Source organism: Polypterus senegalus, chromosome 3, assembly GCF_016835505.1.
Source record: "Polypterus senegalus isolate Bchr_013 chromosome 3, ASM1683550v1, whole genome shotgun sequence".
NCBI lineage: Eukaryota > Metazoa > Chordata > Cladistia > Polypteriformes > Polypteridae > Polypterus > Polypterus senegalus.
Window position 1 is genome coordinate 88779356 of NC_053156.1, and position 22015 is coordinate 88801370.

Sequence of the window (22015 nt, forward strand, 5' to 3'; positions counted from 1 at the left end):
TAACAAAGGTATTAGCCAATAATATAATAATAATACTTGGGGTGGGGGTTTGGATTCTGTACATTTACTGCTGATATAACTTTAGTGAATGAAATGATCTATATGATGATCATCAAAATGAATAGCTCATAGTCAATTAACAACAAGAGCCAACATGAATTTATTTAAAGACTAAAAATCAGAACTGAGAGATTGGAACAAGCTTTCAAGTCCCTAACAGTCCTACAGTAAATGAAAAATAAAAGCATTTTTTATTTTATTTGCTCCACAAGTCTCTTTTGTGACTCATTTCTCTTTCTGCTAATAAACTAAGTTCAGAAATCTGAAGAAGTGCCTCATAATGTGGACATTGTAGAGTAATTTGTCAGCTTGTGTACGTACACACACAGCAATGACTGTTACTTGACATGCATTCCTATTAAGAAGACTGGTACATGACACCCTAAAAAGTAAAATGTAAACCAAATAAATACATTAATTAAATAATTAAAGATAAAAGTATAAACATCAGGTAAAATCAGCAGTCAAGCACAACATCATCCTAACATTAACAATAACGAAGATAACAAAGAGCCTTATTTCATTATCTTCATCATTCAACCTGAAAATGACAAGACAATAATAATAAAGCTGTAACAAAATAACATCAAAATTATTACCTAAAGTCTGACAACATCATAAAATACAATCACTGTCAGCAAGTCAAAAAAGTCAGAGTATATCATACAGCATCTCTGGAATATCTTCTCAGTCCTTCAACTTTAATGATTGAAAGAAACACATTTCTTTTCTAACAGGCAAGTAACCAAAGTCAGCAGATTAGAAATTCTTTTCATCAGTTAATCCAGCACTTAAAATTAAAGATGTGTTAACATTAATATTAATAACAATTCTACTTTTTAAAATTATGATATACTGTAATGTTTTATTAGAAAAAAATGGACTTTTTTGACTGCTTAGAGAAAAATTATTCCTCAGGGGAAAAATAAAGTTTACATTTAAGTTTTCATTATGGAATCATATTTCATATGCTTGGTTAAGAAGTCACATAACTGCTTAGATGTGTAAGATGTATTTTCTACATTGGTTATATTTTCCAGAGGGAGCAGAGTCTGAGCGCCCCCTGCAGGGTGATCTTTACAAAAAGAGTGAAAGTAAAATTGTTTTAGAAAATGAGCGGAAAACAATCATTTGACAATATAGGTCACACCAAATACTAACAGGAAAAAATCAGCCACAACAATATATGTAAAATCCAAATTAAAAGTGTTGCAGACAATAAAACCATTGTTCTGGAGTTATAGAAAGTGACCCAGTGAGTTTCTTTCTATTAATTTTCAAAATTTTGCTCATGAGAGTTGCACTAGGTTTTATGTTGTCACACATTTTAAACTTAAACTTTACTCCCGTGTAACATAATCATTCAAACAGGTCTGAAGCTGGACCAATTGTCCAATCTATTATTTCACATAGGAAGGCATCAATTAAATGTTACTTGTTTTTATGAAAAGATCTGGAAAAGGATATAGATTTTGCATTTATTTATAATACAGGGGTGGGCAAATGTAAATTTACAGTTGTGAGTATGCAATGCCGGCAATTTGAGCACTTATGAGATTGTACTTAAGTACACTGTGCCATTGTAACATTGTTTTGAGTTAATAAAGTTAGTAAAGTTATTGAGTTAATCAAGCTATTGTAATAATCATAAACTGCATGTCTTTTTCTATACAAACAACTGTACACCTTCTTTTGCCCACTGCATATGTGTTCATTGGCCACAGAATTTTTTCTTTAAATAATTACGTGAATGACTTGAAATGCTGTAATTTGCAGCTTAATACTCGGACCTGCTAAATTTAGTTCTGGGTTGTGGGTACAATGCAGGAACTAGCCCTGGAGGTTAGTTATAAATATATCCAGGGTAGAATTTATGGCTGCTGTCTTAGAGATTCACTGTGAATCCTGATCTGGTTGCAGCTAATGTGGAGTTTGCATGTTCTCTCTGTATCTGCAGGGTGTTTCCCACATCCCTTTTTTTTTGTTAGATTGAATTGCTCCCTAGAAGTGAGTGTTGGGATATGCATGAAAGTGCATGCATTGACTGGTATCCTGTCCTTCCCTTCAATGTTGCTAATTTTTTTATTGACTCTCTGAACCTAAAATGGCTTAAGTGAGTTTATATTTATATATATACTGTATATATATGCATTACTCCTTACCTAGCCAGGACACCCCTGCACACTATATTCAGGGGGAACAGCCATGGACATTGCAATACCTCCCCCTGAATGCTAGTTGGCCACCTCCCTGGGGTGGAACAGTGTCTTGGGTTCCTGGAGGGCATCCTGGGAATTGGAGTTGGGCGCAGCCCTGTTGGGTCCCGCAGGTACCGCCAGAGGGCACTATATTTGGGACTCCTGAGCCCGTGTGGGCAACCAATTCATCATACTCTGAAGTGCAACCGGAAATCAGAGATCAAGCACCTGGAGCACTTTCGGGTGAACTATAAAGGGAGCCAGCGACCACCACTCAGGGGCCAGAGTCGGGTGGAAGGAGGACGAAGCTTGGTGAGGAGTGGTAGAGAAGAAAGAAGAGGCATTTGTGGTTGATTGCTGAATTGTGCTTGGGACTGCGTTGGGCTTGTGGGACACGGGGAAGACGTGTCACACAGCTGAAGAAAAAAAAAATTTTATTTAGTTTTACACGTGTCTCCCATGTCAAATCTGTGTCGGGTCGGGCGCTATATAGCATCTTTCTTACACTGTATATATATATAAAGTAAAGTATAGTAAAGAAATGAGAAACAATCATAAAGGTTTGGGGTTTCCAGCCCGTATACTGTAAAATAATCAACAATTCGTTGACACGGTCAAGTACATGAATTCCTTCAGTATGTGAGAGTCAAAAGATGGCGGCGGAGGAGTATTTATGTAGGAGGGGCCAGAAGTAGAGGTATGCTTGGAAAGGAACCGAGATGGATGATGGGATTGATGACACCATAGGTATCAGACAGAGGAAGGGCGGAAGTAGCGTACTGCGGGAACTGTTGAAGGTAGGTTCATGGCAGCGGTGCGTCTTTCCTTCTGTAAGAAACAAAGAAAGAAAAGTTAGTATCCCGCCACTCCTTCCTGGCATGTGAGTTTCTGATCTTATTCAGGTCCGTCCGCGGCCCCCTACTCGCACGTGCGTGACACGAAAGCCCAGACCCATCAGGTCGGGCCGACCGAACCGAGAGGTCGTGGATACGGGAGAGGGCATCGGCATTGGCCTGAAGGTTGCCCCGATGATAAGTGACGGCGAACTTGTATGGCTGCAGGTCTAAAAACCACCTGGTGACTCGGGGATTCAACCTTATGTAGTGCCATCCACTGAAGAGCAGCGTGATCAGTCACTAGAGTGAATTCCCAGCCCAACAGGTAGTAACGCAGATGTGTCACCGCCCACTTAATGGCCAAGGCTTCCCTCTCCACTGCCGCATACCTGGTCTCCCGGTCCAGCAGTTTCCGGCTCAGGTACATTACGGGGTGCTCGATAACATCGATAATTTGGCTCAACACGGCACCCAGGCCTGTGTCCGAAGCATCGGTCTGGAGAATAAAAGGGAGAGTAAAATCAGGGGTTTTTAATATTGGTGCCGAGGTTAGGGCCTTCTTTAAGTCACTGAATGCTTGTTCTGCCTTGTCATTCCATACCACGTATAGAGGAGCGCCCTTCATTGTCAAATTAGTCAAGGGTGCTGCTCTTTCAGAGAAGTGGGGCACGAACCGGCGGTAGTACCCCGCTAGCCCCAAGAAAGCCTGCACCTGTCTCTTGGTATTCGGACGGGGCCATTCCAGGATGTCTTTTACTTTAGAACATTGTGGTTTCACCTGTCCCCGTCCCACTAGGTAGCCTAAATATTTGGCCTCCTTTAGACCAAAGAAACACTTACGAGGATTTATGCGGAGGCCAGCCTTTGCTAGTGTCGCGAGGACAGCGGATACCTGCAATAGATGCTCCTTCCAGGTGCCGGAATAGATGACTACGTCATCCGGTTAGGCGGCACAATAGGACTGGTGGTGCTTTAGCACTCTGTCCACCAGACATTGAAAAGTTGCTGGAGACCCGTGCAGCCCAAATGGTAGGACCTTATATTGCCAATGTCCACTAGGGGTGCTGAAGGCAGTTTTCTCCTTGGCAGATGCCGTTAAGGGAATTTGCCAGTACCCTTTAGTCATGACAAGGGTAGTCAAATATCGAGCCGTACCCAACCCTTCAATGAGGTCATCTATCCTGGGCATCGGGTAGGCATTGAATTTGGAGACCTGGTTAAGATGTCTAAAGTCATTACAGAATCTCCAGGAGCCGTCGGGCTTAGAAACAAGCATGATAGGACTGGACCAGGGACTATGGCTTTCTTCAATAATGTCCATGTCCAACATCCGTTGAACTTCAAGTTCCACCTCTGCGCGTTTTGCCTCCGGGAGTCGGTAAGGTCTTTCCCGGACTACAACTCCGGGCGCTGTGACAATGTCCCGTTCAATTAGCGAAGTACGGCCCAGTGACTCACTCACTACTTCGGGAATGGCCAGGATCGTTTGGGTTAACTCCTGCCGCTGTAGGGGCGTTAGCTCAGTTCCGAGGTTAATGGCTGGTGTGCAAGCGAATAGAGAGAGGGCTCTACGGCTGTCGGGAGACTCCTCCCTGTCTTTCCAAGGTTTTAACAAGTTTACATGGTAGATCCTCTCGCTCAGTCGATGATTCGCTTGTTTAACCAAATAATCGATGAGCCCCTTTCTTTCCTTAACCTTGTATGGTCCTTACCAATGAGCCAATAGTTTGGAATGGGAGGTATGAACGAGCACCATCACTCGGTCTCCCGGGTGGAACTCCTGGAGGACCGAGTTGCGATTGTAACACCGTGTTTGCGCTGCTTGCGCACGAGTCACATGATCTTTTAGCAGTGATCTAATCTTATTGAGTCTGTCGCGCAGTTGCGCCACATATTCTAATATATTTGTGGAGGGTAGGGCCTCTGCTTCCCAACCTTCTTTTATTATATCCAAAAGTCCCCGGGATTGACGTCCATATAACAGTTCAAAAGGGGAAACCTGTAGAGGCCTGAGGTACTTCCTGGTAAGCAAAAAGCACGAGTGGTAAGAGCTGGTCCCAGTTTCTACCGTCCGCGCTGACTACCTTGCGCAGCATCTGTTTAACAGTCTGATTAAAACACTCCACCAACCCGTCTGTTTGCGGGTGATAGACAGAAGTCTTCAGGTGCTTAATACGGAGTAACCTGGCAACCTCCCTGAACTTATCCGAGGTAAAGGGTGTACCCTGGTCCGTGAGGACTTCATTGGGTATACCTACCCTAGAAAACAGGTTGACCAATTCCCGTGCGATGTTTTTTGTATTAGCGGAGTGCAGCGGAACTGCCTCTGGATATCGAGTTGCGTAATCAACCATGACCAATATATATTTATGGCCACGATTTGAGGGCTCCAGGGGTCCTACCAAGTCCACCCCTATTCTGTCAAAGGGAACGTCAATTAGGGGTATGGGGACAAGAGGAGCACGGTCCCTCCTAGGTATCTGGTGGGTCTGACACTCCGGGCAGGACTGACAGAAACGCCGGACCTCCTCATTAATCCCGGGCCAGTAAAAGCGGAGCTTTATCCTCTCCAAAGTTTTCTCGGCCCCGAGGTGGGCGCCTAGGAGGTGAGCATGAGCTAGTTCACATATCTCCCGCCGGAAGGTACGCGGGACTAGCAACAACTTCCGCACCTTGCCCTCGTGGGTCGCGACTCGATATAACAGATCATTCTCAAGCACAAAAAAGGGCTCCAGTGGCATGGAATCGTCAGCCTGTCGGCTGCCTGGGATAACAATGGCATTCTGGACAAACTTCAGGGAATCATCATTCCACTGTTCTCTTTTAAATGACGCAGGCGTGGATCTAAATTGATGATCCAGGCTGCTCAGAGGGTCTTGTAACTCAGGGAAAGTAATGGCTCCTCGGCTCATGCCCTCACCGGCGGAAACTTCTGGGTCAGGGTCCGTCACCTGAGAACCTTCCCCCTGACTGACTACATCATTGTTGTCTGCCTGAGTGCATGGCGTGGGAGCCACGGGGAGGGAGCCACGGGAAGGGAGCCACACCCATCCATAACCAGACCCAAAGAAGCCACAGGAGTGGTGCTAATTTTACCGCTGGTATTATGTGACCAGTCGTGCCCCAAAATCACTGGAAAGGGGGGCTCAGGTAGCACGGCAACCAGCAATCGAGTTAAGTCCCCTTTCCAGGCGATGTAACACTCGGCGGAACGATATGACTTGGTCTTCCCATGTACACAAGTGACTTGTAAGTGGTGGTTTAGCCACTGTCGCGGTAAAATATAACAGCGAGCCACAATGGTTATGTTGCTGCCAGAATCAAATAGGACCATCACCGAGTGTCCGTTTACCAAAACCACTCCCGTATTAGGAATTGCCAGGGGATGCGACAGGGCACAATACCTTTCCGTTGTGGCCCAAGTGCAGTCCATCGGCTCGACATTCAGAGGGCAGGCCCCCTGAATGAAACAGTGCAGGGAGGCTGGCTTCTCTTTAAGTTTTGGCAGCGCTTCCACAGTGCAGCGAGTGGGCTCGGGAGTGATGGCACATCCCTGTCGGGTCCCGCGAGCTGGCCTTTCCGACCCCCCGGTTTGGTGAACCACGAGCTGACGCTCCAGGACTTCCAGGAGACCTTGCATATCCTTAAAAGGATGTCGTCGGACCTGCTGGGCAAGGTAACTGGGCATGGAGTTAACAAGCCCCTCACATGCCACCTGCTCAACCACTTTCCGGGCTTGGGGACTTTCGGGCCGTAGCCAACGCCCCATCTTGCCCCAGAACTCAAAGGCCTGTGCTCGCGCCAGCTTATCGGGGTCAAATTGCCAGTTCCGCCATTCGCTCGCCTGCTGGCCCGACATAATGCCGTAGCGCCCCAGGATGGTCATAATTTGCAGCCTCCTCCTCGAGGAGGTCGTTATAAGCTTGCTGCGCGGGTCCCTTCAGGTAGGGTGCCAAGATGGACGCCCACTCAGACCGCTGCCACTGGTTCTCAAATATGCCCAGATAAGACTCAATATCATCTGTCTCTGATAACGGAACAAGTGGAGGAGGTAGCGGTCGAGGCGGATCCGGTCTTACCGTCTCTGCGCTGGCCAACCTGGATTTTGTTTCTTCAAGTTCACGCTTCGTCCTGGCCTGCTCTAGTTGGAGGGACTGGATTTGAGCTGCCATCCCTTGAAGTACGGTATTCAGGTCCTGTCCTTCGGACATTTTCCGGACTTTTCTATCCTGCCAACTACGCCACTGTAAAGAAATGAGAAACAATCATAAAGGTTTGGGGTTTCCGGCCCCATATACTGTAAAATAATCAACAAAATATCACAATTCGTTGACACGGTCAAGTACATGAATTCCTTCAGTATGTGACAGTCAAAAGATGGCGGCAGAGGAGTATTTATGTAGGAGGGGCCAGAAGTAGAGGTATGCTGGGAAAGGAACCGAGACGGATGATGAGATTGATGACGTCATAGGTATCAGACAGAGGAAGGGTGGAAGTAAGTACTGTGGGAACTGTTGAAGGTAGGCTCATGGCGGCGGTGCGTCTTTCCTTCTGTAAGAAACAAAGAGAGAAAGGTTAGTACCCGCCACTCCCTCCTGGTGTATGAGTTTCAGATCATATTCAGGTCCGTCCACGGCCCCTACTCGCACGTGCGTGACAATATATATATATATATATATATATATATATATATATATATATATATATATATATATATATATATATATATATATATATACAGTGAACCCTCGTTTATCACGGTTAATCCGTTCCAGACTCTACTGTGATAAATGAATTTTCGCGGAGTAGTGTTCTTTATTTATAAACCAAATATTTTCGCAGTTAGAGTATAGAAAACCTGTTTACGACCTTCTAAATACGTTTTGTAACATTATTAGAGCCCTCTAGACATGAAATAACACCCTTTAGTCACCATTACACTCGTATTACCCAATATATTAGACAAAATAAGAGAAAATAAGACATATTAGATGTTACAAATATCATATTACTAGGGGCACTCGCCTTTTAAGGCGACCGACTTTTATCCTCAATTTTTGTGCGCTCCATGTGTACATCAGGCATGTAAGTGTAGGGAATGAGAAGTGCCCATTCATAACATCTCCCGAAAACCTAAGTCTTTTTTTATCCCCTCAAGTGCCTGTCCAAAGTCGTACTATGTCAGCCCGAATCTGTACCGTTAAAGACGGAGTTTCATGCACTAAATAAGCTATAGATGAAAATAAGCAAGCACCATCTCCCCTGATATTTACTACGCAGTGAGGCATTTGTAGTCCATCAACATTAATTATTTCCAGAGACATAATATTGTCTATTTTTCCAGCGCATCGCGCACAAAAGCAAGGGAATGATGAGAGCACCAGAACTCTGCTCACATCGCGTCGCTTCGTACCTCAAGCCACAAGTAGTAAGTCTGTAATAAGCGGAATACTGCTACCCTTTGCACTCACGGGACGGAAGGACAATCCCGATTGCTTTTATATAGTAGATTATTGTACTGTACATTTAATTGCACACAAACACACACAGTTTTTACACACAACCACTAACCTATGAAGGCACGACCTCAGTAGGAGAGTCTTCAGAGGTGGTGCAGTATCTTCAGCAGGTGCGTTGTTGTCTTCTTCCGCTGAAGGAGTACTAGGAGTAGGCAGTGGGTGTCTGGGTGCGCGGCTGAAGAACATCTTGATAGGCAGTTGCTGGCGCTGTCTTTTCATATGCGTGAGGAGGCTTTTGTAGGGTATTGCCATCTTTAATCATATCCAGGAGTTTCACCTTCTCCTGGATAGTAAGCATCTTCCTCCGGTGCTTAGTTTTATTGTTAGAAGGCTTAGAAAAAGCAGCACGTTTAGGAGCCATCGTAGGGCTTAGATAAAAGTTCTCAGAAAGCGCATGCGTAGTGACGTAAGCGTGTATGAGAAAAAAATCGCAATAGAGTGAAGCCGCGAAAGTCAAAGCGTGATATAGCGAGGGATCATTGTATATATGCATTGATGTATGTGCCGTGCATGTGCTTCAGTATGGCCTTCTTTCTATTCAGAATTTTCCAGTGAGAAAATGATGTTCATTTTAAATTGAAGTGATTGTTTAATTAAGAAAAAAAAATCAAATGCTTTTGGATCAGATTAGTGTACAAAGCTATCCCCAATATGGAGGATGCAAAACTCAACCCAGATAAAGCACCTCGCTTACTACAAGGCTTATAGAGAAGGTAGGCTATTTAATGTTCCTTTCCAGGAAGAGACTGTGGGACAGTGGCTCAAATTTGGATTAGAACAAACCATTTCTAGCTGTAAACCCGCAACTGGCTCACACTCAGTAATTCAGTTAACATGCTAACATTCACACAGTAATAAACAAATGCATATAGACATAACCATGATAGTGTGGTACTAGAGTACCTTGTGATGTTTTTTCTTTGAAAATTCAGTATATAAAACATTAAAAAGTATGACACAGAAGCTGACTGACGCTACCTTACAGCTTCCACATTTGTTAAGTGCTTTCATTCTTCCCAAGTTTTCCTGATGAATGATGGTTTCCTGCTCTTACGTTAAGATTTGCATAATTAGAATGAATGTGTGACTCAATAAGTGTGTTCTGTGATGCACTGGCTACACATCAGGAGCTAGTTCATATCTTGTGCCCAGTGCTACAAAACCCATACTCCCCATTACCCTACACTGGAAAAACTGGGTTCACAAAACTGATGGAATGGTGGTGTTTGACTTTCTAAAAACTGACATGCACACGACCCCTGTGACTCTTGATTTGCCACTCACCTGGTAATTTCTTACTTTATTGTGGTATTACCTGACAGATTGACAGTCCATCTAAATACTCTAAACTAAATTACAGCTTTCTTTAGACAACCCCTTTTTTTATTTTACTGTAGAAACGTGTCAGACTTGTCCAAGGGTAATCAGGAAATCAATTAACAACATTTATACAAATGTGAAGCCATTATAGGTTGTTACATTAATATGTAAAGAAGCATTAATGTTGTGCGTCCTAATTTTTGGTTTGAATTGCTAAGCTAGATTGCATTTCAGAATTCAACACAGTATATCCTTTAATATGCACAGCTCTACAGTAAAGTGTTCCTCCTCATCCTTCAAAATACAGTCTGGCCAATAATGATTTTGTATCACAGAGTGAAAAGCCTGTGATCTTCCATTTTAAAATCTCACTTTTCATTTTCTTTAATTTTTAACTGTACTGAAAATTGAAAATGTGTTTCCTTTTTTTTTTCACTCCGCTCAGTAAAGAATTATAATAATAATCTTAGGGAGAAAACGTGTGGAAGCGCAAATGTTTTTGGCCACCATTGTATTGTGAGAGGCATTCCATACTTTCAGAAAAGAAAAAAAAAGTGTCAACTCTGTCCCAAAGCTTAAAATTCCACCCTAGCTCTGATCCTAAAGACTCTTGTTTTTTTACTTACTTTAACACCATCTGGCCGTTTCCAAAAGGCCTGTTTATCTTGCTTCATTTGGTACCTATTCTTGATGCTTTCCCTGCTAAGACTCACATCTGCCGCACGCAGCATGTAGCCTGGGGCCTCTAGCAGTTATTCACCTCTCTGTGCCAATCACATCCATTTTCTTAAATAAAACTAATAACATGTTCAAAAGGCTCCATTCAAAAGAAAAAAAGGTAATTCTTAAAATGACAAAAATGAAGCGTGCGTGAAAACACAAAGAAAACAGCACTGACATCCCAAGGATTTCAGAAGAATTTTAAGTGAATTGGTGCAATGCTGAAAAATAAAGAACTTCAGCAAATTACATCAACTTATCTAGGAGCGCTCACAGATCTCATACTAACATTCTTCTCTTATCTTTATTTTGCAGGCAGTGTGTGTGTTTTGTATATCCTATCATTTGTCAGAAGATTTTTTTGTAAACCATACATAGCAACAAACTGCCACAGACCCATTTACTATACAAATCAATCAGTCACTTATTTGCCCATTCATGCTGTTAATCAATCTTTATTTTATGTATAATCCTTAGGAGATTATGCCACTGCCAGGTGCTTTCCAAAGGAAATGAGAATACATAACAGGATATCATGTCAGCTCTTTGAACACGTTACAGATTCTTAAAGAATCGAACCTTGTAGAGTATATGAGTAATTTTTAATGCACCATAGTTTGGAGCTGTTTTGTGCATTTGCAGACAGTTTGGCCTCGTGGCTAAGGTACTGGACTCTAAGCCATAAGGATGCCAGTTCAATCCCATCTACGACTCATCATGTAATTCTGAGCCATAGTTGCTTAACAAACCTGCGCTCTAACTGTACAAATGTATGTAAACAATTGGTACAATAAAGCTGTATGTGTGAAGTGCCTTTTAATGGTTCTCACAATAGCAAGGCACTGTATAAAATAAATATGATTTGTTTGTATTTCTTCAAATTTTCCTTGGTAGTGGGAGTGATAAATCTCTTTGAACATTGGAGTCAAGCATGCATAGTGAATAACACTTAATAATGTTCACCAAGAATCACAGAAAGGTGACAATCAAAAAGTTGAGCGTTTTTATTGTTTTAATATTAGCATCTGTAATAGCTGTAATGGATGAACTGGCATCCTGAATGGGGTGGAGAATGGCTTCTTACCTTCTCCAGGAGGTCATTATGGAAGGATGATGCAGAAGTGCAATCTTTCTTCAACAAATAATATTATAGTTCTCAACCTTTTGTCTTGGCGTACCACACTCAGGAATAATGCTCTGAAGTACCACCATTTTATTCTCCTTAAATTGTTAATCACTGATCTGCTATTAGGTACTTTGTAAAACTAAAGGTGAGATTTCTTTATCCTCACAAAAATATTATATCTGGGGGCTTTAACAAAATGGATAGTTCTTCTGCATGTGCTCGTTTATTTTTTATGAACACTTAATGTTTTTATTTTTTATTACATTTTTGGTCATTTTGTTTTTCTTATGTTCACCTACTTTTTTAAATAAATTATTTTTAATGTATGAACAATCGTGTGGTTTGGTATGGAATAAAAACTAGAGGGCCTTTAATTTCAATCAAAAAGTTGAGATTTTTAATTGTTTTAATATTAGCATCTGTAATAGCTATAATGGATGAACTGGCATCCTGGAGAATGGCTTCTTACCAAAGGAGGTCATTATGGAAGGATGGTACAGAAGGATCTTTACCAATCTGCAATAAAATATAATATATATGGACAAGGGAAGCTGCCTGCCAAGAACTGTCATTCCCTCTGTGCAACAGTTATCAGTTCTCCTCTGGTCTGACTTCAGTTTGGACAACATATGGCTGCATGGGACTTGTAGATTCAACTTTGTTGGATTACTTAGTAGGTCACTGTCAGAAGAACACTCCCATATTTTATGGTGGTTCCACTTAAAGTGCTTCCTGGGTGCAATGTTCCAGCACTGGACGTCTAACATAAAGAAAGCAGTCCCAGTTCTCCCAGTTCAGCTGGAGCCAGGAAAGAAAGAAAGAAAGAAAGAAAGACTTGTATTGTGTTTTCTGGGTGAAGAAGTCAGTAAAAAGTATTTGCCAAAACTAAAAACAGTTTGCTTAAACCCAGTACTTTTGTCTGTATGGTTGTGTCTGAGGATTGGCGCTGTCTTTTACCCCCTACAGGTCACACATCTTGTATTATCAAAGAGAGTGATATATTAAAGCACTTAAATCTTGAATTCTTTTCTGATGGACTTGTTAAAACACAAGTGGACAGGTGTGGATATATCAGCCTTATGTAAATTATTGTTTTAAGTGACATTTTAGAAAGAAGGCAGCATGGTAGCTTAATCACTTCACTACAGTAATGAAGAGAGATGCAGACTACTTTCATGCTTAAAATGAAAAAGTTTAAATTTCAATTGCGTTTTTTTTTTTCAGGCATAGAATCTCTAACATTTCACACAGTGAATAATTCAGAAGGAATTTAAAGAGGTCAATATATAATAACTCACTACTTGGATATTATCTTTAGTGGAAGACTCCTGCATTTCAAATTGCTTATGTTGAGGCTGACCTTGTCCTTCCTCTAATGCAGCTTGGTACACTCTGGGTGAAAGAATTTAATAGGCCCAGAGCTCTACAGGGCACTTATCTCCAAAAAATAATGTCTACATGACCACCTTCAGAGTGTATGACTGAGGCAGTGGAGGGCTTTTTGAAAATCAAATGATAATAAATGATAATTATTCTAAAAGTGTGCTGGTTCCCTTTTACCTTCAATACACGTCCACTCCTGGCTGACACTTCAGCTGCTGTGTTTTCTAGGACCTATTTAAAAATCTCCAACTGAGATCCTCAAATAAATCAAGTCATTTTATTTCTGTCATCCTTAACTGCCCATTAATAATAAAACACACGTATAGTTTTCTTCCTTACCTCAAAAGTGCTAAAATTATTATTACTCATTAATTGGCTGACATCCTTATCCAAGGCAAGGTATAACATTTCAGATACATTTGGTTAAATTTTATTTGTTTTTGAAACCTTCAGGTGAAAAGACTTGCTAACAGTAAACAGAACCCACAACTGCAAAGTTTAAAGTGCCAAGTCCAAAGCCTTAAGCACCAGACCACACTTCCTGAAATATTCCTTTTATTTCCAAAAAAGTCTTTAAATAAATGTGATCACTAATTAAAACTCTTACCACATTCACAGTAACCACAACACTGCATATTTACCTTGGCTTCTCTTCTCCTCTGAATAACCCCTGCTTTGTACCTGAAACTCCATATTGGAGTTTACCATTCAAATCTTAGGGGCTTCAGAAGATAATTAAACAAAAAAAAACTAAAAACATGTACATTACATTATATACTTTTTAGAAACTTTAAGGTTAAAACTCAAATTTTAGGTACCTTAAAAAACCCTGATCAGCCGTAATGGAAAAGTTTAAGCTCCAATTTTACTACCGTCATGCCCTTTAATCTAACACGGATGCAAGTACAGTTCTTAAACCTTGACACACCCTATGCTTTGGTTTGGCCGCTAAACTCCTTTGCTAAGCAGTCCCATCCCAAACAAGACAGAAGCCAACTTAAAGTTATAAATTTTAAATAAAACTTAACAAATCAAAAAAAAAATGGTTTATAACAACAATCCTGTTTTCCTCTCCTTTATAACATTTTAAACTTTAAAGTGTAAAATATTGTTTTAATAAAAAAAGTTGAATTACAATGAATAATACAAAGTAAAAAATAATTCAGTAATAAGTTCATGATGGATTTCATCCATCAAACCCCAATAAAATTGTGATCAGATCTTGATAAATTATCATGTAAATCAACATTGCCATATCAGTTCTGCACTTAAAAATTAAATGACTTCAAAGGCAAATGCCATCAAGTAATTCAACTACCAGTGTGTCTATTTTTTCCAACCAAAGTAATGTGTGACAATCCCTTTTTAAAGTATAATCTTTTTCCAACAAATAATATTATAGATCAGGCGTTCTCAAACTTTTGTTTTGGTGTTCTACCCCCAGGAATAATGGCCTGTATTTGATATAGCGCCTAACTAGAGTTCAAGAACCCCCCTAGGCGCTTTACAACACAACAGTCATTCACCCATTCACACACACATTCATACGCTGGTGATGATAAGCTACTATGTAGCCACAGCTGCCCTGGGGCACACTGACAGAAGTGAGGCTGCCGAACACTGGCGCCACCAATCCTTCCGACCACCACCAGCAGGCAAGGTAGGACACAACAGCTGCATTCTCATGCCGGGAGCGAACCTGCGACCCTCTGATTGCTGGACCACCCGCTCTACTGACTGAGCTACTGCTGCCCTCTAATAATGCTCTGAAGTACCACCATTTTTTGTCCTTAAACTGTTAATTACTGAACTGCTATTAGATAAAACTAAAGGTGAGATTTCTTTATCTTCACAAAGATATTATATTTGTTGGCTTTAACAAAATTGATAGTTCTTGTGCATGTGCTCATTTAATTTTTATGAACACTTAATTTTTTTTTTATTTATTGTATGTTCACCTATTTTTTTAAATACATTATTTTTAATGTATGAACAACTGTGTGGTTTGGTATGGAATAAAAACTAGAAGGCCTTTAATTTCAATCAAAAAGTTCAGAGATTTAATTGTCTTGATATCAGCATCTTTAATAGCTGTAATGGATGAAATGGCATCCTGACTGGGGTGGAGAATGACTTCTTTGCCCATCAGGAGGTCATTATGGAAGGATGGTGCAGAAGGATCTTTCCCAATTCGGCAAGAAAATATAATGGATGGACAAGGGAAGCTGCCTGCCAAGAACTGTCATTCCCCCAGTACAACAGGTATCAACGTTCCTCTGGTCTGGCTCCAGTTTGGAGAACAAAGGATTGCATGGGACTTGTAGTTCAGCTCTGTTGGCTTACTTAGCTGTCAGAAGAACACTACCATATTTTATAGTGGTTCCACCTGAAGTGCTTCCTGGGTGCACTGGAAGTCTGACATAAAGAAAGCATTCCCGGTTCCCCCAGTTGAGCTGGAGCCAGGAGAAGGAAGGACAATGCTCGAAAGAAAGATATTATATATTAAAAACCAATATAATTCTGAGCTTAAATTTCATGTGTGGCAGAGATGTAAGCAACCCCTGAAAAGGATTTTTGGGTTTATGTTGACACAACATTTTCATCAATTAAGCAATGTACTATACAGAAGCAATTAAAAAGACAGATAAAATGTTAGGCTATTTCATACAAACTGTTGAATTTAAGTCAAGAGATGTTACGCTCAAACTATATACAGTAATGCACTAGTAAGACCACATCTGGAGTACTGTGTGCAGTTCTGGTCACCACAGTACAAGAAAGAAACAGAAGCACTTGAAGCTGTGCAGAGTAAAGCAACCAAGTGTATCCCAGGACTTCAGGACATGTCCTAATCTGACAGAGAATTAAACTTGTTTAGTCTCAAACAGAGGAGACTGTGTGGGGCCTTAATCCAGGTAATTAAATCCTCAAAGGCATTCTGAGGAGAGTGCATGAGGGCCTAATCCAGGTATTTAAAACTCCCAAAGCTATTGATAAAGTAGATCCAAGAACTTTCTTTCAGCTTAACCGTGAATCACGTGCTCAAGGACATCAGTGAAAATTAAGGGGAAGTGCATTTAAGACTGAAGCCAAGAACCACTTCTTTACGCAAAGAGTTGTGGGACTCTGAAATAAACTACCAAAACATGTAGTTGAAGCAGAAACCCTGATAACCTTAAAGAATAATCTGAATGAGATATTGGGACAGTTTAGCTATTAGGAAAACAAATGGACTTGATGGAGTGAATGGTTGCATGTTGTTTGTCAAATTCCTTGTGTTCTTTTGGAATTTCTCCCTCACCGTAACAATAAATGGAGAGCTTTTTATTGGCTGTGTAAGATTTCAGCATGGAATTTATTACTAATTGATTGCATGTACTAAATTTATTCGCTTACAGTTTCTGTCCATAATTAAAAAATAATTACTGCTTAAAACCAGTAATAAAAATGTAAAACTTATTGTTTCATTGCCACATGAATTTGTGAATATCAAAATAATTCAGAATATCATAATTTGCATGCACTATTTAAAGCTCCTTTTAAACATACACACTTCGGGTTAGTCAGATAATCATTTTGTCAGGTTGGTGGCATTTGCTGTTATCAGACTGAGACATTAGGTGGTTAATAACAATGAGAAGTAAAGCAAAATGACACCTTTTGTTGGCTAACTGAGCAGATTATAATACGCAAGCTTTAGATTCAGCTCAGGGCCATTCTTCAGGTTATACTCCAGTGTAACCCAAAGATGACAGAAAACTAGTTTGAATGACAGATAATCTAGAATCAGATAAGTCACTACAGATGGACCTGGACTGCATAATGGTGCAGAAAGATTTGTGACAGATTAAATTTAAGTGCATATAAAGTATTACACAAAAGAAGTAAAAAGGTTAGATTTGAATATGCAATGGGAGGATTGAAACTTGAAAGTAAACCTTTGGTGAAGGACCTTGTAGTAGACTTTTCACTTTCTACATTATGACAGAAGTGATCAAGATGGCTAATAGGATATTAGGTTATAGAGCACAACATTTTGAGTACAAGTAAAGACACCTTATGTAAGACACTAGTGAGACATCACTTGGGGCACAGCATTCAGTTTTAATCTCCTAGCTACAAAAAGGCAACAGAGAACTCCAGAAAGTCCAGAGAAGAGAGACTTTAGCAGTTAAAGGACTGTCAGGTTTGAGCTGTGAATAAAGATTGAGTACACCCATCACAATTTAAGCAAATGAAAATTAAGAGTTGACATGATAGAAGTGTTCTTAACTTTGAAGGGAATTAGCTGGTAGATTGAATCTACCAACCTCAGACCTGACCTTGTGCTATGGTCGGAATCACTCCAGCTCGTCTACATCATTGAGCTTACTGTACCATGGGAGGATGAAGTGGAGGAGGCCTACGAGTGCAAGAAGCTGAGATATGTCAATCTCACCACCGATGTGCAACAACACAGCTGGAAAGCTAAGGTCTAACCAGTCGAGATAGGCTGCAGAGGGTTTATTGCCACATCAACATCAAGGCTACTCCAGGAGTTGGGAGTGTGTGGACAGGCTCACCGGCAAGCATTGGAGGGCTTCTCCAGAGCTGCTGAAAAGGGCAGTCAGTGGCTTAAGAGGAAGAACTTCATCTGAGCCTCAACTGGGTAGATGGCGTCTTGGAGGTGAGGCCAGGATGCCGGGATTAACAGCTGAACCCTCTAGAGAAACGCTGAGGACGAGGGGGGAGGTGTGGGGGGGTTTGCCCACTTGATAACCCAGAAAGACGCCATCACTCATTTGACAATTCCATAGAATCTAAGCTGAAGGACTCATGTACTGTATGCAATTAGGTATGTAAACACCTAGTCCTATGAAACAGAATTTAAAGTGAGTGCTTCAACGAGAACAAGGGGTTGCGGATAGAAACTGCATGACTTTCAAATAAACAATAAAAAGGTTTTCTTCACACAGAGAAGCAAAAATATGTGGAATAAATTACCAAGTAGTGGGGTTGAATAGTGGAACTTTTAGACTGTCAAAACTCAGAGAAAATAGGTGAAAAGGATTGACCAACTTGTTGGGCTAAAAGGTCAGTGTTCATCAAAATTGTACTAATGTTTTAAATGTGCTTAGAATGTAAATTGTTCGTAGTGAGTTTTGAAAAAAAACATTTTATGAGAGACGTTCAAAAAGTTTCCATGCTTTTTTTAACTGTATTTATTAAGAATTTCAAAAACAAATTACATCACTTTCTACACAGTTACCGTCCTTTGCAATGCATTTTTCCCAATGTCATACCAACTTTTGAATGCCCAATTACTACTCCTCCCGCCAACAAAAATACGAGAGTACGGAAACTTTTTGAATGGCCCTCGTACTTTATGAAAAATTCTTATCTATACTAAATATTTATCCATACTTGTAAATTTTCATTAAAGGATAGCAGATAACCTGATGTTATTTTGGCAAAATTAGGTGAATAGGATCAGTAGCTTTGCCTTGTTTTTCTCCTTAAGCACCTTTATTTCCTGGTCTTACCTTTAATATTTTAGGTCTTTTGATCATAATTCTAAGTATTAATGTGCTCTTTCATTTTACAGAGTTTCATTAATGACATCTCCCAGATTCTTATCACAAATATATAAAAACTTAATAGAGTACATTTTAAAAATGTATAGGATAGCTGCAATGAATTCATTTCCTGCAATACAAGTGAATCAAAAAAATTACTGACCTGGGGCTATTTATTTTTATTCCTTTATGTATAGTAAATGAGATATTTATATTTAGGTCTATGAGAAAAATAAATATTGGATACATCAGGGTATAATCTATAAATGGTTGAAGTTCAGACAAATCCATAGATGTAACCTGGATGAATTTAGTTATTTTGTTGTTGAAATGTACACAATGTTGAGTTTTACATGTCCCACAGCAACTGTAACAAACCTATTTAGAACTGAGTGCAATCTCCCAAATTATTTAGCCCAAGGTGCATTTTTCACAGCTTAGATGCCTACACATACTGAAGTAATTAATATAATCTTCATAAAGAGGAAACTCATTTTGTGTATTCTTGTACTTCACAATATTATTTTATGCCCAAAACTGAGTCAGTAATGTAGCTTTAAACTTCTGCTGATAAAAAATATCTAATTTAGTACAATGTGTCTAGAGCCATGGTAACAGTGATTGAAAAACACCATCCTTGCTAATTCGCTTATGTAATGTGTGGCTTCTTATTTCATAAAACCATATATATTACATGATTAGATTTTTTTTCAGGATAATAACACATTACTTGGTTCTATTTTCTCAGATATGGGATGACATGCTTAATCCAGTTTGAAGATTTTGCCAATACAAATGCTTTCCGCCTTCTGAATAAATACCGGAACAAATACTGCACCTTCAATGATGATATCCAAGGTAAATTTTATTCTATACTATCCATCCATTATCCAACCCGGTACATCCTAACTACAGGGTCACGGGGGTCTGCTGGAGCCAATCCCAGCCAACACAGGGCGCAAGGCAGGAAACAAACCCTGGGCAGGGTGCTTGCCCACCGCAGGGCGTGCATGCACACCAAGCACACACTAGGGACAATTTAGGATCACCAATGCACCTAACCTGCATGTCTTTGGACTGTGGGAGGAAACCGGAGTACCTGGAGGAAACTTATTCTATACTAATGATTCAGTAATTTACTAAAAACCACCTTTGAATAAGGTATAAGTAAAATATTTTTAAAATGCACTATTGTGTAATTTCATTAAATTACTGCATTGAAGAAATTCATCAATTATATTCCATGTAGTTGACTTTAAACTTATCCTGTAAGAGTGCTGATGTGTACACTGGGATGGAGTGACACTCCTTTTAGGTGTGGTTTGCACTCTGCGCCCACTCTGTTGCCAAGATGGGCTCAGCTCTGGCCTCTGCAAACCTTAACTGGATTAAGCAGGCTCAAACATAAATGGCTACTTCAGGCAGTGATTTATAGTAACAAACAAAAAAAACTAAGATAAGACTAAACTGTGCATTGAGCAACAGCACAGAAAGTAAACTGCCTGAAGGTAGTTTATTTAATAAACCAAAACCATTGTGTATGTATGTATTTATTTATTTATAATAGGAAGTCTCTTACTTATTAATATATTAGATATGTAAGCCTGTGCTGTAAAAAGCCCAGGCTCCTTGAAACTATTGAAATTGTCAGAAAAAAAATTGAAATGCAGAGCCAGCGGTTTCATTTTACGGATGTGCTCGGCCCCCTTGTTTATCAGTGGCTAAGTGAGTTTCTCTTTCCTTTGTCTTTCCTCAGCAGTTTCACTTTGGTGATGGAGTCGCTTTTTTTCAGCTTCATGCTGTAGCTTTGTACTTCCTTCTTCTTCCGACTTGTTAACTTGGGGCTGCATTGCCTGCTCTTTGAGCTTCATATTGTAGCCTCGCACTTCCGGGCCGCCTCGCACTTCTGAGCCAAACAGACAGACACACACACTTTCACACATAGACATTTGTTTAAAAAATAAAATATGCTGTATGCCAACTCAGTCACTAAACCTAACATCAATGTAGTAAATACACAAATAATCTATTCCTGTTTCATATAACACCTGTGGCAGTAGGGGCAGTAGTGCACCCTTGAACCCTCAGGTACGACTCCTGACACCAGGTAATAGTCCACGACCTTTTTATTATTTTTCGCAGTGCACCAAGCACCTCCCACACTCCTCACAAATCTCTTTCCACTAATAATAAACACACAATAACCTCTCCTCCTCGCCCAGACACTTTGCTCCTCTCCCACCCAGCACAGCTCAGTGTCTGGACTGAGGCACCGTCCTTTTATAGCCCCTGACCGGAGGTGTTCCTGTCCCAGCAGTCCACAGTTCCCTATTCCTTCCGGGTCAGGGCAATCAGTCTTTTACTTCACCCCGGGAGCACGCCATTCCTTCCCGTCACGTGACTGTGACGTACTCCCGGGTCATAGGGCACAACAGATCCCACAAGTCCTCCCACAGCGACTCCTGGTGGTCCCCAAGGTATCCAGCAGGGCTGTGTATAAACACTACAAAGTCCATAAGGCCCTGCTGGACCTCGGGGCACGATCCTGGTGTCGGAGAGCTCCTCCTGTCGGCCTGGGGTGCGGACCGGCCTGGGAAGCCGGCAGTCTTCCACAATTCCCCCTTAGCGGCGACTTCTGGGCGGAGCGTCCGCCCTGAGAGGGACGTCCTCCTCCAGGAGGACGCGCCGTCCGGGCCTTGAGTGCGTTGCCCCTGTCCTCGAGCGAACCTTGGGGGGACGGTGTACCTCCTGTCTCTCCGGGGACAATGGCGCCTCTCGTGGCCCGGTTGCCGGCAATTATAGCACCGACGAAGCCCTCCTGGTTGCTTCCCTCTGCGGGACCAAAAACACCTCGGGAACTCCGTCAGCGTCGTCTCCGCCCCTTCACCTGCCAGGGAGGGCATTACGGCCGCTTGGCTGCCCTCAAGCCTTCTCTCCATTATGTCGGGAGACCCACCTTTCCTTTGGGGATCTCCCGCTTGATCTGGGGCTTGCGCTCAGCCTGAGGCTCTCCATGGAAAGAGGGGAGCCTCTTTACTGTCTGCACACCCGTTTCCTTACGTTTACTAGGAGCCGGCTTCATTAGCACCGTCTCGCTCCGATGAACAGCACCAGTCAGCTGCACCGGCACGAGCGGCGCTTCCGCCGGCACTCCCATCACCGGCGTTACCCCGCATTTATGACCGGTCGGGTCCTCGAGCTGTACTGCTCCGAAAGCCACGCCACGCGCGCATGCCCCGGGCTGTTTGCTCCAGTCCCCGACCATTCGGTCATCATGCCCCAGTCTCTTGTCGGGCAC

At 41.4% G+C, this 22015-nt stretch overlaps 1 protein-coding gene across 1 annotated transcript in view; it reads left to right on the forward strand.

The window, feature by feature from the left end:
- me1 (malic enzyme 1, NADP(+)-dependent, cytosolic) overlaps positions 1-22015 on the forward strand; it is a 660804-nt gene that overhangs the window by 567717 nt on the left and 71072 nt on the right. The window contains exon 7 of the mRNA XM_039747586.1: positions 19466-19575. Within this exon, the coding sequence (XP_039603520.1) occupies positions 19466-19575 (110 nt within the window). The remainder of the gene's footprint in view (positions 1-19465; positions 19576-22015) is intronic.